Source organism: Stenella coeruleoalba, assembly GCF_951394435.1.
Source record: "Stenella coeruleoalba genome assembly, chromosome: X".
In the NCBI taxonomy this organism is placed as follows: Eukaryota; Metazoa; Chordata; class Mammalia; order Artiodactyla; family Delphinidae; genus Stenella; species Stenella coeruleoalba.
This window is the reverse complement of record NC_137152.1, coordinates 52,293,799-52,309,960: the sequence shown is the minus strand read 5'-3', so window position 1 is coordinate 52,309,960 and position 16,162 is coordinate 52,293,799. Positions and strand designations below refer to the sequence as shown.

The 16,162-nt window shown below is 38.8% G+C and overlaps 1 protein-coding gene across 4 annotated transcripts in view; it reads left to right on the top strand.

Annotated features, from left to right (window-relative positions):
• The window catches only part of OPHN1 (oligophrenin 1), a 599,351-nt gene that overhangs the window by 473,857 nt on the left and 109,332 nt on the right, over positions 1 to 16,162 (top strand). For all 4 annotated transcript variants that reach the window (XM_079910490.1, XM_079910489.1, XM_079910488.1 and 1 more), the window contains exon 19: positions 6,964 to 7,123. In XM_079910490.1, coding sequence (XP_079766616.1) covers positions 6,964 to 7,123 — 160 coding nt within the window. The remainder of the gene's footprint in view (positions 1 to 6,963; positions 7,124 to 16,162) is intronic.

Genomic DNA, 16,162 nt, shown 5'->3' with positions numbered 1-16,162 from the left:
ATGTTACCAAAAGCTCAGCTTCTCTGTATACCAGTGCCGAATCAAACCTTGGAGAACGAGTTTTGGGTGAATAGAAAAGGATAGCTTTATTATTTTGCTAGGCAAAGGGGGACACAGCTGGTGCGTGCCTGAAAAACTATGTGTCACAACCCCAGAGGATTTGATGAAGGGTTTTATAACAGTGGTTCAACGGTGGGGTCTCTGACAAGATTAGGTTATGTGTAGGGCCTGCACTCCTCTAATCTGGTCTCAGGTAATCATCTTGATGAGCTTCTCTGGTTCCTTTAGTCTTTCCTCAGGTGGTTTTCTGGCTGCTTCTCCCTTGATTAGCAGCTGTTCAAACCCTCCCTTTGGAACACAGGGAAAGTCATGCAGGCTGGAGTCTTGCCTACAAGAAACGGGGAGGCCTGGGAGCCCCACAGGGCCCTGCTTGGTCTCACTCCCCGCTTTTTACTTGATCCTCCTCAATCTTGAGGAGAACAGATATTAGATTAGAAAGGGAACAATCATTTTGGATAGAGATGTTAATCATAAACTCAGCAGAGGAACTTGGTTTTAGGGGAACTCGGTTTTAATCCCCACTTTGGTTTTATCTTTCCCCAAATCTTTCAGGGAACTGGGTGATGACCATTCTACTTCCTGCTGAGATGGGGTGTCTAAATTTTGGGGAGTAGATACCAAATTTACAATATTTGAGCTCCAAGTCCTGGATCCGAGTCTTATGTGATTAAGATCTCAATCCCTTGGTCTGCCATTTTGGTGCAACAGGCCCAGTTAGAGGTAAGAGGAATGACAACTGGAACTTTAGTAGACAGAAAAGATCTCATTTCCTTAGGAATTCAAGGGAATAAGTCTGAAGCCTAGTGTGGAACTGGTACTTCAGAGAGACTTGTTGTAGCCAGTTGTTTCCAAACCATTTCCTGTATGGGGAAAACCCATTAAGGCAATCCTGAAGACCCAGAAATAGGAAGCTGACCACATATCTGGCAGTTAGAATTATCAAAAGGATCAGCATATGGATGTATAACTTTGTACATAAAAGGTATGAGAAAGAATAAGAAAACAGAACTTTCATTCTGCTTGTCAGAACAAATACTTAAAGTTTCTGAGTAGTAAGAAGAATGTCATAGGATCCCTTCCATTTTTCTTCAAGCTGCTGCTCAGATCCTTGCTCTTTTTTTAAAATTTATTTATTATTTTTGGCTGCGTTGGGTCTTTGTTGCTGCATGCAGGCTTTCTCTAGTTGCGGTGAGCAGGGACTACTCTTTGTTGTGGTGCGCAGGCTTCTCTTATTGTGGAGCACAGGCTCTAGAGCACGTGGGCTTCCGTACATGCAGCACGTGGGGTCAATTGTTGTGGCTCTTGGGCTTTAGAGTGCAGGCTCGGTAGTTGTGGTGCACAGGCTTAGTTGCTCCGCGGTATATGGGATTTTCCTGGAGAAGGGCTCAAACCCATGTCCCCTGCATTGGCAGGCAGATTCTTAACCACTGTGCCACCAGGGAAGCACCCTTGCTCTTTTGCACACTTTCAGCAGCACTGGGTCTCCTGCTTTAAAGGGATGCAAGGGAGCTTCCAGGTGAGGGGGAGACCTGTGGAATACAAACTCATGCAGTGGTTAACAATTGACCAATCTGTTGTACATACTGTTTAATTTTTGCCTCCTGTGTTAGAAATGTTTCTCTTTCTTTACTCTTAGGAGGTAAGAGTGGTATCCTGTATACCTAGCCCGCTTCTAGGGGCCACCAGTGTACAAAGGAGAGCAATCAGCAAGACCTTTTTCCATTTTAGATGAGTTTCCTGGCATCGTTTGGCGAGCATTTTCTTCAGAGTGTGGTTCATCTTCTTACCCTTTCTGTAGATTGCAGTGTCCATGCTGAGTGAAGTTTCCATTTTATACCTAAACCTTTATTTGCTGTTTGCATTATTTCTGTGATGAAAGCAGATCCATTGTTGCTCTGAATAGTAGAGGGAAGGCCGTACCTAGGAATAATGTCCTTAAGAAGGGTTTTTGTCACTTCAGATGCTTTTTTCCGTTCTGGCTGGAAAGGCCTCTACTCAACCTTGATCCAGGTATAATCCTCTTAAATCTTTAACCAAAATCTTGTGAAGGAGGGTGGGGGACTTTTTAAATCCTTGTGGCATCCTGAGTCTGAAGGAATAGTATAAGGAACTCTCATATGCCTGTAAGGAACTCTCATGTGCCTATCACCCAGCTTCAACAATTTTCAACACGTAGCAAACCTTGTTTCATCTATATCCCTATTCATTTCCCCTCCTCCTATATTATTGTGAAGCAAATCTAAGACATTATTTTATCCATAAATATTTCAGTATGTATATTGAAAAATGAAAATTCTTTGTACATATAAACACAATATAATTATCACATCTGAAAACAAACTGTTAATAATTACTTAATATCATTAAATATTCTGTGTTCAATTTTCCAGTAGTCTCAAATATGTCATATATATATATATATATATTTTTTTTTAATAAGGATCCAAATAACGTCCACACATAGGAATCTTTTCAGATGTTTTTTAAGTCTCTTTTAATCTCTAGCAGAGGTCAGCAAATGTTTTCCAGAAAGGATTAGATAATACATATTGAAGGCTTTGTGAGCTATATGGACTCTGTTGCAGCTACTTAGTTCTACCTTTATAATACAAAAACAGCCATTGATAATATGTGAATGAATAAGCATAACAATACTCCAATAAAACTTTATCTACAAAAACAGGTTGGATTTGGCCCAAGGGCCATAGTTTGGTGATCCCTTATCTATAGCAGTAGTTCTCAATCTTTTGTGTGTATCAGAATCACTTGGAGGGCTAATAAAGAACACAGAGGCCAAAGTTTGATAGGATAGGGCCTCTGTGTTTTTACCATGTTCCCAATCTGTAAGTTTCTTCTTCATCTCTTTCTTGTTTCTTATAATTTATTTGTTAAAGAAAACAGGTCATTTGTCCTTTAAAGTTTCCCATATTTTGAATCAAGAGGCTTGCTCTGATTCAAGTTCTTTTTTTTTAATTTGTTTTTTGGGGATTTGGGGTGGGTTTTTTTGGTTATTTTGGGTATTGGGGGCGTGGTCTTTACAGTGGGGAGGGCAGACATACTTAATAAATGGTTCTATGTTCTTCCAACAGTAGACGTGTAATGTGTGACTGTTTCTTTTTTCCATTATTTTCAAGGGAAGGACTTTCTTAGAGTCACTGAATGGCAGAGCTGAAAGACTCTTTAGATTACCCAATAACCACCTCATTTTATAGGTGAGGGAACAGATATCCAGGGATGGAAAAAGATAGGCCCCAAATCATACAACGTGTTAGTGATGGAACCAGTTTAATGAACTTATTCAGTTTTTATTTTTATTTGTTCATATTTGTTGAGGTATAATTGACAAATAAAAATTGTATATATTTATGGTATATTACTTATATACCATAATGATGTTTGGTATATGTATATGTTGTGAAATAATTGCCACAATATAGCTAATTACTATATCTATCACCTCATATAGTTACCGTTTTCTCCCTTCCTTCCTTCCTTCCTTCTCCCCTCCCTCCCTCCTTCCCTTCTTTCTTTCTTTTTCTTTCTTTCTTTCTTTCTTTCTTTCATTCATTCTTTCTTTCTTTCTTTCTTTCCTTCCTTCCTTCCTTCTTTCTTTCTTTCTATGAAGAACACTTAAGATCTACCCTCTTAGCAAATTTCAAGCACAAAATACAGTATTGTTAACTATATTCATATTGCTATATATTAGATCTCTAAAACTTACTCATCTTATATAACTGAAAATGTGTACCTCTTGACCAACATCTCCCCCATTTTCCCCTCCCCCAGCCCCTGGCAACTACCATTCTACTCTGTGTCTGGCTTATTTCACTTAACATAATGTCCTCCAAGTTCATCCATGTTGTTGCAAAAGGCAGGATTTCCTTCTTTTTTAAAGCTTATTGATATTCCATTGTGTGTATATGTTTATCTGTTTGTCCATCTAAGGACACTTAGGCTATTGTGACTAATGCTGCAATGAATATGGGAGTACAGATATTCTCTTTGAGATACTGATTTCATTTCCTTTGAATATATACCTAGAATTGGGATTGCTGGATCATAAGGTAGTTCTGTTTTTATAGGCATTTTAATTTATGACCTCTGATCTAAACCATCTAATCAAAATTATTTTTTCCTAAACTGGAGGCTTTTTATAACCTCTCTCTACTCTGGTTTAAATTTTGATGTTCAAGAAGTTGTATCCATTGAGAACATGGGGAGGGGGAAGGGTAAACTGGGATGAAGTGAGAGAGTGGCATGGACTTATATATACTACCAAATATAAAATAGGTAGCTAGTGGGAAGCAGATGCATAACACAGGGAGATCAGCTCAGTGCTTTGTGACCACCTAGAGGGGTGGGATAGGGAGGGTGGGAGGGAGATGCAAGAGGGAGGGGATATGGGGATATATGTATATGTGTAGCTGATTCACTTTGTTATAAAGCAGAAACTAACACACCATTGTAAAGCAATTATATTCCAATAAAGATGTTAAAAAAAAGAAGTTGTATCTATTTTCTTTAGTCTAAGTGGACTAAAGAATTTAAGATTTCTTTGCTTCCAAATCATATTACAAACTCCCACCTAATTAACTACTCATGATGCCCTTATTTTTGGTTTCATTCATCTTATTAACCCACAATTATGCCTCTTAATGATTTTCAAAATGTATAATAAAAAAGGAGAGATGTCAAATGGAAAGAAACCTCCCCAAAGAATAGATTACCTTTCAAATCTCATAAGAAGACTAAGAATGAAAAGAGTGTCCTAAATGGAATACCTTGAACCTCCATCAGAGAAACAGAAGGTGGCTTTTGCCTAAAGGGGCCCCCATAGGGGCTGATTTCTTGACAGGAACTAGACAAGCAGGCAGTGGGATGCAATGGGATGACTGTAAGACTTGGAGCCCAACAGATATGGGTTTGAATCCCTGTATTGCCATGTATTCACAAACTGTTTGACTTTAACTAAGTTCTTTACCCTCTGTGAAACTAGGCTTCAGAGATAATATACTCTGCCTTTTGGAGTTATGCGGATTAAGTGAGCTCTGGCATATTCAACCAAAGTCACTTTCTTTCAAAGCTCAAAAAAGGAGATAAGCATTTACACATGCTGGAGGCTGTTGTCTCACAAGTGTCCTTGCCTTGTTACTAGTGGTTTAGCCATTCTGGATCTCGGTGGCAGCATGGAGTTGCTTTTCCATTTTAACATCTGAAATATTCTGTCACTAAAGAATAAGGGTTAACTGCAGAAGTATTTAAACTGTTAAAAGGGATCCATCATCAGTCTAGCAATACCAAAGGCCTGTGAATAGTTGCTGTTCATTATCATCTGAATGGCACCCAACCTTTGTCATGGGCTTAACAGACCTCATTAGAATTTGTCTAAGGATTCTGTCCCTGTCAATTACCTTGTTAGTGACAGGAGCCTGCCTATTAATGGGGTCAGTCTCTCAAGGGACTTGACCTGGGCAGGTTTTGAAAATTAGTGTTTGTGGCGGGCTGTTCCATTCCCTTATCTCCCCACTCCCACAGCCAAACTGACCAAAGCGCTGTACACCTTTTACTTAGCTGCCTCCAGTACTATATGAAAGAGTGCTAGAGGCTCTCAGTTCTATTAAAAATAATTAATTAGTATCTACTCTGTGTGAGGCACACACACTTGGAAGTTGTTTACCACCTAGTAGGAAAGGCAGATAAGAAATAGAAAATTGCAATATACTCGACTTGCCAATGGTGTCAATCAAGATGAGGACAGTGGGCTGTGAGAGCCCTGAAGGAGATGTCACCTAAAGTGAATCTCAAAGGACAGACATTCTTTGGATCTAGGAGTATGGAGACATTCTAAACAGAGGGAATGGCATGAGCAAAGATACGGAGATCTGTAACAGCATGATATAGCCAGAAAACTTCATCTAAGCAGTGTAGTATATAAGAGTGTCAGACATCAGCAGTGCCTAAATGGAGGCTCCTGGAGAGGTCATTTTAACAGCAGATACTTCTAATGGAATATTTCCAGGATACCATGCTAAAGCAATTTAGCTCTATTTATTTCACAACCGTCTGAGGTGGATACTATTTTTGCAAGTGGGAAAACTGAAGCCCAGAGAAGTTAGGTCAGCAACATTCACTGTTGCACGGCTAATGGGTGGCAGAGTTGGGATTCAAACCCAGGTCAGCTTCAGAGCCCAAGCTGTGCATTGGGATTGGAAATATGTGTCAAGTTACTGAAGACTTTAATTGCTACTTTGAAGAGAATTGGCAGTGTCCTATAAGTGATAGGAAGCCACTTAAGGTAATTTAAGTAAAGAAAGTGACTAGGGACCAGAAAATTTGGGATTAGAGGCCCTTCTCTAATCAGGCTAACTGACTGTGGCTTCAGCCAAATCTCTTTCCTTCTTTGGACCTCTGTTTTCTCATCTGTAATGTGAGGACAATGAAAAAGTGCTAATCTTAAGGATCTCTTTTGGCTCTTTGAGTTTTTTGCCTCTCTAGCTAGGGCTGGGGAAGAGACTAGATTCCTGACTGGTGAGACTGGTAGGCACTTTCTCTATGTGCTTTGTTCTTTATATATGCTTTATACATGCTGTACCTCTTGCCCTGGAATACCTTCTTGCTTCCCTCCTGTCTTTCCAAATACTATAGCCATCCGCCCCTCTTCTCATGACTTCTACAGTGCTACAAACTAAGTTAGCCATGGCTCAGTTTGGCCCCTAATTATATGCTATCTTGTATTCTTTGCTAGTTGCTTCCTTTGTAATCTTTTCTTCCCATATATATTTTGGGCCTCTCCTCTTCTTCTACTTTTTAGTTTCTCTTACCCCCTAAAGCATCTAACACAGTCTTGGTTACAATGGGGTCTTGGAGAAAATCTTGTTAATCATTTTCTTTCTCTTCTGGCAGTGTGTGTGAGCACAGCAAAGAGAATCTTATGACCCCCTCTAACATGGGGGTGATCTTCGGGCCCACTCTCATGAGAGCTCAGGAGGACACTGTGGCTGCCATGATGAACATCAAATTCCAGAACATTGTGGTGGAAATCCTAATTGAGCACTTTGTCAAGGTATGTATTTCCTATCTTTACCATCACTCCTCCAACCATGTGACACTTTCCTCTAGCCAATTTTTAGAGTTGTGTCTTCTTTCTGGCTCAAGTTATAATGGAAGGAAAATCCATATGACACAATGACATTTAATATCATTTCTGACCCTGTGAAATTCATTCTTTCAGCAAACATTGCTTGAGCATGCAACTATTTTATTATCAGACCCCATGCAAGATGGTATAGAAGAAAAATATCATTGTACATGCCTTTAAGGAGTTAATAGTATAATATGGAGACAACCATGTAAACAAAGGAAAATGATAGGTATAAAAGTGGTATATGTACAATTAAACCATAAGGAAAGCAATACTTATTAAAACCCCATAACATTCTAAAGAATTTAAGGTGTTATATTTATATGGTATGTAAAATATGAGGTAGTGTACATTGTAATTAGATCAAATGAAAAATCATGATACAGATAGAAAATGAACCCAGGAATGAGGCTAGACAAGAAATATTTAATGACAAGTCCTATACACTTGCTACGGATGGTCCTACATTTGACTCTAGGCTTTCTAGCAGCCAATGCCATCCTAGCAGAACATAATTCAATACAAACTTTTCTTCAGGGGGAGGGGACTGGTGATATAGTCCAGGTGGTATGCACAGTTCAAATCCAAGCTCTTCCACTTACTAGCTGTATTAGGTAAGATACAGGTTAGGCTGCTAAGATACCACAGTGGCTCCAACACAAGAGACATTTATTTCTTGGTTTGGAACAGTTCAGCAAGGTGGTCCAGGCCTGATACAGTGACTTGACAAAGGCTAGAACCCAGCTTACTTCTTTGTTGTTGTTCCATCATCCCTAAGGTGCTGCTTCATCTGCATGACCAAATATCTTCTACATTATATCAATTGGGAAGTATGAAAGAAAGAAAGCTGAGGATATAACCCTTTCCTTTAAGGCAATGACCTGGAAGTCATACATATCACTTTTATTTACATACCATTTATCAGAATTTAATCTCATGGTCAGATCTAGCTATAAGAAAAGCAGGGAAATTTAGTTTTTGTTTGGGGCAGCCATGTGCCTAGCTAAGACTTTAGTTCTTTTACTAAAAGAAGGAGAGAATGGATATTGGAGAACAATTGACATTCTCTGCCATATTATCTGTGTTACATTGAGCACTGTAACTTCTCTGATAGTCATTGTGTTTCAGCTGAAATGTGAAGATGATAATAAACACATGCTATGTGAGAGTTACATGCCCAAGGCCATTTAGCTAGTGAGAGAGCTAGAATTTAAATCCATGTACGTGGCTCAGAGTTGAAGTACTTAATCACTATACAGTGCTGCCTTACCAATCATTTTGGTACAATGATATTATTGGGTATATACAGGACACTTTGGGATTATCAAGGTTGGGTACTTGCAGAGAAGTACAACCTATGTCAATACTTAAAGTGGGAAAGAAAGGGAAATAGGGAAAAGAAATTTCAAGGAGATGGTTCAGCATGAACAAAGGCCCAAGGACCTAAAACCCCAAACCATTTTATATTGTTGGAACATGAAATGGAAATAGGAGTGGCAAGAGATGTGACTGGAGGCAGACGGTGGCCATGTTCTAAAAGGACTAGGCTTTGTCTAATTAAGGAGTTTGGAATGTTTGAAATTGTTCTTGCAGGCTTGGGAAAGCCTTGCTTCAAATTAGAGTAGTATGATGAATAGAGTTAAATTTGGGTGACTGTGTGGATGGGGCTCTACTTCATACATATAAGAAAGATGGAGCAAAAGCTCAGTTTGGGGCAGATTGGATTTGAGATTTCTGGAATATATCGAGAGAGCAATATCTAGGAAGTAGTTGACTATGAATCCAAAGCAGGGATCGGTGAACTTTTTATTGAAGAACCATATAATAAATATTCTAGGCTTTGCAGGTCATAGATGTGTGTCACAACTACTCAACTCCACCTTTGTACTGGGAAAGCAGTCATAGATAACATAAACAAATGAATGTTCTAATAAAACTTTATTGACAAAACTGGCAGCAGACCTGTGGGCTGTAATTTTCTGACTCTTGGTCTATAGCCCAGATATCATTTATTGATTAACTGATTAGTTCATTCATTCAGAAAATATGTTTTGAGTATCCACATTTGCCAGGTACTGTTTTAGGCATGGGGATACAGCCCTCATATAATTTAGAAAAACAGTATCAATATAACTAAAATATATAATATATTAAATGGTAATGAGCATTAAGATGAACAGTAAAGCAGAAAAGGGGAATAGGGAGGGTTGAGAAGTGGTTTTCACATTTTAAATACAGTGGCCAGGAAGACCTCATTGAGAAGGACTTTTGAGCAGAGACCCATAGGAAATAAAGGAATTGTTCATTCAGATATCTGGGGGGAAATCATTCTAGGCTGAAGAAATGGTAAGTGGAAAATCCCTGAGGCAGAAATGTGTATATCATGTTCATGGTACAAAAAGGAGGCCAGAAGGATTAATCAAAAGAGGAAACAGAAGAAGATGGTTCAGGGAGGAAATGGAGAGGGAAAGCTAAATAGATCCTATAGGGACTTAGACCCATTGGAAGGATTTTGACTTTACTATCTGAGTAGAATGAGGTTTTTGACTAGAGAAATGACATGATTTGACTTATATTTAATAGGACTATTCTGGATGCTGTGTGGATAATAGCTGTAGGGGGACAAGGGTAGACACAAAGAGTCTAATTAAGAACCTGTTTCAATAATGCAATCAAGAAATGGTTTGTACCTTGGATGGCGGTGGTAACAGTGGATATGGTGAGAAAGTGGTCAGATTCTAAATAATTTTGAAGGCAGAGCTGACAGGACTTGCTAACAAATCATGTGGAATGTGGGAGAGAGAGAGGAGCCATGGATAACTTCAAGGTTTTATATCAGAGCAACTAGAAGGATGAAGTTTCCATTTACTGTGATGGATAGGCTGAGGGAGAAGAAGATTTGAAAAAAAAGAGCAGGAGTTCAGTTTGGGACAAGTTAAGATAGATATGCCTATGAGACATCTGAGGTCAGAGAATAAAACAGGATTAGGGAAATAAAGTTGGCCTTCCATAGCATAGAGGCAGTGGTTAAAACCATGCAAGTCTTGCCTAGGGATACTTGTAGCAAGACAATAAATGTTAGACCAAAGATTGAAATCTAGGGAGTGCCAATGTTTTAAGGGCCATTAGAAAAGACCACAAAACAGATCAAAAAGAATGTTCAGTAGCATGAGAATGAGGAGATAGGGGAGCCATAGACTCCTGGAGAGGAGATAGTTTTTGGAAGAAAGAGTGGACAGTGGTTTCCATTTCCCAAGACAAGTCATCTAGGACAGGAACTGAAAAGTATTTACTGCTTTAAGTGTTTTTTTTTTAAATTTTTAAATATAAGCAATACATATACATGGTAAAAATTTCCAACCATGAAGAAAGTATAGAATGAAAAATAATTCCACCCTTTACTTATTCTCAACTCCTAGTTCCAAACGTCATTTCAATAATTTCTTCTTTGGCATTCCAGCAAAGAAAAACAATACATATATATACATACACATGCATTAATATATTTGATAGATTTTAATATGCATATTTTATTTCTCTACTGAGAAAGCCTAAAAACCCTAGACATTATATGTAAAAGCAACACAAAACAGAAAAAGCCTCACAGACTTAGAGAACAAACTTATGGTTACCAGGGGGGAAGGGGGGGAGGGATAGATTGAGAGTTTTGGGGTTTTTTTTTTTGTGGTACATGGGCCTCTCACTGTTGTGGCCTCTCCCGTTGCGGAGCACAGGCTCTGGACACGGAGGCTCAGCAGCCATGGCTCACGGGCACAGCTGCTCCGCGGCATGTGGGATCTTCCCAGACCGGGGCACGAACCCGTGTCCCCTGCATCAGCAGGCGGACTCTCAACCACTGCGCCACCAGGGAAGCCTGCAGATTGGGAGTTTAAGATTGACATGTACACACTGCTATATTTAAAATAGATAACCAACAAGGGCCTACTGTATAGCACAGGGAATGCTGCTCAATATTCTGTAATAACCTAAATGGGAGAAGAATTTGGAAAATAATAGATTATGTGTATATGTATAACTGAATCACTTTGCTATACACCTGAAACTAATGCAACATTATTAATCAAGTATGCTCTGATATAAGATAAAAATATAAAAAAGAAAACTTAAAAAACAAACAAAAAATGAAGACTCTGTAACATGAAGGGAACAAGGCACACCAGACCATGTACGGACCTTGGGACCTGAGGAATGACATGGCCACAAGTCATCAGGGTTTTGATTTGGCCTCATGTCTTCCATATTGAGTAGTGTAGAAGCTGACAACCTAAGAACACCAACGGGTGCAGTCAAAAGAGGTCCCAGCAAAAGCCTGCTCTCTCTGTCCAAAGGAACTGGAAAGGAACAGCCTAATGACAAAAAAATTTAGATAATAACCCCTTCACCACAAAATGCCACCAAAAACTTGAGGCCTCACCCCCACCCTCAGAAAATGCTGAGTGGAAAGACTAGACTTCTATCTTTGCCAGTCTGTAACAAGGCACCTCAACCAACCTCTTCCTGCCCCATGTGGTTGTGTCAAGGAGGCCAAGTGGGGAACCAGACTTTCATCCTCACCTGAGGTAATGAGATACCTTCCCCCACTCCCTATGGTGTCAGTGGAGACCACATAAAGCACCTGGACTCCCATGACCATTTAGCACTGGAGTAGTGTCAGAGGAGGCCTGGCAGAAATACAGGACTTTACCATTACTCTGTGGTAGCAAGTCTACTACACTGTGGTATCAGTTGAGAGGAGACCATGTGGGGAACCATAATGAGACTTGCTTCTTCTCCAGCCAGAGTGGTATCAGCAGGGCCTAGTGAGGAGCCTAAACTCCTACATTTGCCTAGCACTAACAAGGTAGTGTTTCCTTCCCTACCTACTCCTAACAAGGAGTCTTTCCTTCCCTTTGGGATGTCAGTGGAGGCCAAGGGGAAAATCTGGACTTCCACTCCATCCTCGCAGTAATAAGGTAGTGCACTCCTCCCCTGCAGTGGCACTGTAAAAAGAGGTCTGCTCTAACAGAAGGTATAAGTAAGAACAAGATTCTCATAATACCCAAAATGTACAGGCTTTAGTTGAAAATTATTTGTCATACCAAGAACAAGGAATATCTCAACATGAATGAGAAAAGACCATCAAAAGACATCAACATCCAGATGACACAGATGTTAATTATCTGACAAGAATTTTAAAGATGCCATCATAAAAATGCTACAATGCACGATTAGGAATACATTTGAAACAGATGGAAAAATTTCAGCAAAGTTATAGAAAATTTCTGCAGAGAAATACACAGACTCGGCAAAGAAATAGAAGATATAAAGAAGAAACAAGTGAAAAATATAGAACTGAAAAATGCCGTAAGTGAAATTTTAAAATTCAGTGGATGTACTCAACAATACAATAGAGAGAACAGGAGAAAGAAACAGTGAACTTATAGAATAACACAAATTATGCAATCCAAGCAACAGACTACTAAGAGAATTTGTTACAGCAGACCTATCCTAAAATAATGGCTAAAGGAAGTTCTTTAAACAAAAAGGGCACAATTAAAGAAGGGATCTTGGAATAGCAGGACAGAAGAAAGAACAACAGAAAGACCAAAATTATGAATAAACATCATAGACTTTTATTCTCCCATTTAGATTCCTCAATTACATTTCTTTTTTTTTAACATCTTTATTGGAGTATAATTGCTTTACAATGTTGTGTGAGTTGCTGCTCTATAACAAAGTGGATCAGCTATATGTATGCATATATCCCCATATCTCCTCCCTCTTGCATCTCCCTCCCACACTCCATATCCCACCGCTCTAGGTGGACACAAAGCACTGAGCTGATATCCCTGTGCTATGTGGCTGCTTCCCACTACTAGCTGTTTTACACTTGGTAGTGTATATATGTCCATGCCACTCTCTCACTTCATCCCAGCTTACCCTTCCCCCTCCCCATGTCCTCAAGTCCATTTTCTACCTCTGCATCTTTATTCCTGTCCTGCCCCTAGGTTCATCAGAACCATATACATTTTTTTTAGGATTCCATATATATGTGTTAGCATATGGTATTTATTCTTCTCTTTCTGACTTCACTGTGTATGACAGTCTCTAGGTCCATCCACCTCACTACGAATAACTCAATTTTGTTTCTTTTTATGGCTGAGTAATATTCCATTGTATATATATATGTGCCACATCTTCTTTATCCATTCATCTGTCGATGGGCCCTTAGGTTGCTTCCATGCCCTGACTATTGTAAATAGAGCTGCAGTGAATATTGTAGTACATGACTCTTTCTGAATTATACTTTTCTCAGGGTATATGCCCAGTAGTGAGATTGCTGGGTCGTATGGAATTTCTATTTTTAGTTTTTTAAGGAACCTCCATACTGTTCTCCATAGTGGCTGTATCAATTTACATTCCCAACAACAGTGCAAGAGGTTTCCCTTTTCTCCAGACCCGCTCCAGCATTTACTGTTTGTAGATTTTTTGATGATGGCCATTCTGACTGGTGTGAGATACTATCTCATTGTAGTTTTGATTTGCATTTCTCTAATGATTAATGATGTTGAGCATTCTTTCATGTGTTTGTTGGCAATCTGTATAAATTCTTTGGAGAAATGTCTATTTAGGTCTTCTGCCCATTTTTGGATTGAGTTGTTTCTTTGATATTGAGCTGCTTATATATCTTGGATATTAATCCTTTGTTAGTTGCTTCGTTTGCAAATATTTTCTCCCATTCTAAGGGTTGTCTTTTGGTCTTGTTTATGGTTTCCTTTGCTGTGCAACAGCTTTTAAGTTTCATTAGGTCCCATTTGTTTATTTTTGTTTTTATTTCCATTTCTCTAGGAGGTAGTTCAAAAAGGATCTTGCTGTGATTTATGTCATAGAGTGTTCTGCCTATGCTTTCCTCTAAGAGTTTGATGGTGTCTGACTTTACATTTAGGTCTTTAATCCATTTTGAGTTTATTTTTGTGTATGATGTTTGGGACTGTTCTAATTTCATTCTTTTCCATGTAGCTGTCCAGTTTTCCCAGCACCATTTATTGAAGAGGCTGTCTTTTCTCCACTGTATTTTCTTGCCTCCTTTAAAAAGATAAGGTGACCACATGTGCGTGGGTTTATATCTGGGCTTTCTATCCTGCTCCATTCATCCATATTTCTTTTTGTGCCAGTACCATACTGTCTTGATTACTGTAGCTTTGTAACATTTAGTCTGAACTCAGGGAGCCTGATTCCTCCAGCTCTGTTTTTCTTTCTCAAGATTCCTTTGGCTATTCGGGGACTTTTGTGTTTCCATACAAGTTGTACAATTATTTGTTCTAGTTCTGTGAAAAATGCCATTGGTAGATTGATAGAGATTGCATTGAATCTGTAGATTGCTGTGGGTAGTATAGTCATTTTCACAATGTTGATTCTTCCAATCCAAGAACATGGTATATCTCTCAAACTGTTTGTATCATCTTTAATTTCTTTCATCAGTGTATTATAGTTTTCTGCATACAGGTCTTTGGTCTCTTTAGGTAGGTTTATGCCTAGGTATCTTATTCTTTTTGTTGCAGTGGTAAATGGGAGTGTTTCCTTAACTTCTCTTTCAGATTTTTCATCATGAGTGTATAGGAATTCAAGAGATATCTGTGCCTTAATTGTGTGTCCTGCTACTTTACCAAATTCATTGGTCAGCTCCAGTAGTTTTCTGGTAGCATCTTTAGGATATTCTATGTATAGTACCATGTCATCTACAAACAGTGACAGCTTTACTTCTTCTTTTCCAATTTGGATTCCTTTTATTTCTTTTTCTTCTCTGATTGCTGTGGCTTAAACTTCCAAAACTACTAGTGGTGAGAGTGGGCAAACTTGTCTTCTTCCTGATCATAATGGAAATGTTTTCAGTTTTTCACCATTGACAATGATGTTGGCTGTGGGTTTGTCATATATGACCTTTATTATGTTGAGGTAAGTTCCCTCTATGGCTACTTTCTGGAGGGTTTTTGTCATAAATGGGTGTTGTATTTTGTCAAAAGCTTTTTCTGCATCTATTGAGATTATCATATGGTTTTTCTCCTTCAGTTGTTTAATATGGTGTATCACATTGATTAATTTGCATATATTGAAGAATCCTTGCATTCCTGGGATGAACCCCACTTGATTATGGGGTATGATCCTTTTAATGTGCTTTTGGATTCTGTTTGCTGGTATTTGGTTGAGGATTTTTGCATGTATGTTCATCAGTGATATTGGCCTGTAGTTTTCTTTCTTTGTGACACATTTATCTGACTTTGGTATCAGCGTGATGGTGGCCTCGTAGAATGAGTTTGGGAGTGTTACTCCCTCTGCTATATTTTGGAAGAGTTTGAGAAGTATAGGTGTTAGCCCTTCTCTAAATGTTTGGGAGAATTCACCAGTGAAGCCATCGGTCCTGGGTTTTTGTTTGCTGGAAGATTTTTAATCACAGTCTCAATTTCAATGCTTGTGATTCATCTGTTTATATTTTATATTTCTTCCTGCTGCAGTCTCAGAAGGTTGTGCTTTTCTAAGAATTTGTCCATTTCTTCCAGGTTGTCCATTTTATTGGCACACAGGTGCTTGTAGTAATCCATCATGATCCTTTGTATTTCTGCAATGTCAGTTGTTACTTCTCCTTTTTCATTTCTAATTCTATTGATTTGAGTCTTCTCCCTTCTTTTCTTGATGAGGCTGGCTAATGGTTTATCAATTTTGCTTATCTCCTCAAAGAACCAGCTTTTAGTTTTATTGACCTTTGCTATCATTTCCTTCAGTTCTTTTTCATTTATTTCTCATCTGATGTTTTTGATATCTTTCCTTCTGCTAACTTTGGACGTTTTTTTGTTCTTCTTCCTCTAATTGATTTAAGTGTAAGGTTAGGTTTTTTATTTGAGATATTTCTTGTTTCTTGAGGTAGGCTTGTATTGCTATAAACTTCCCTGTTAGGACTGCTTT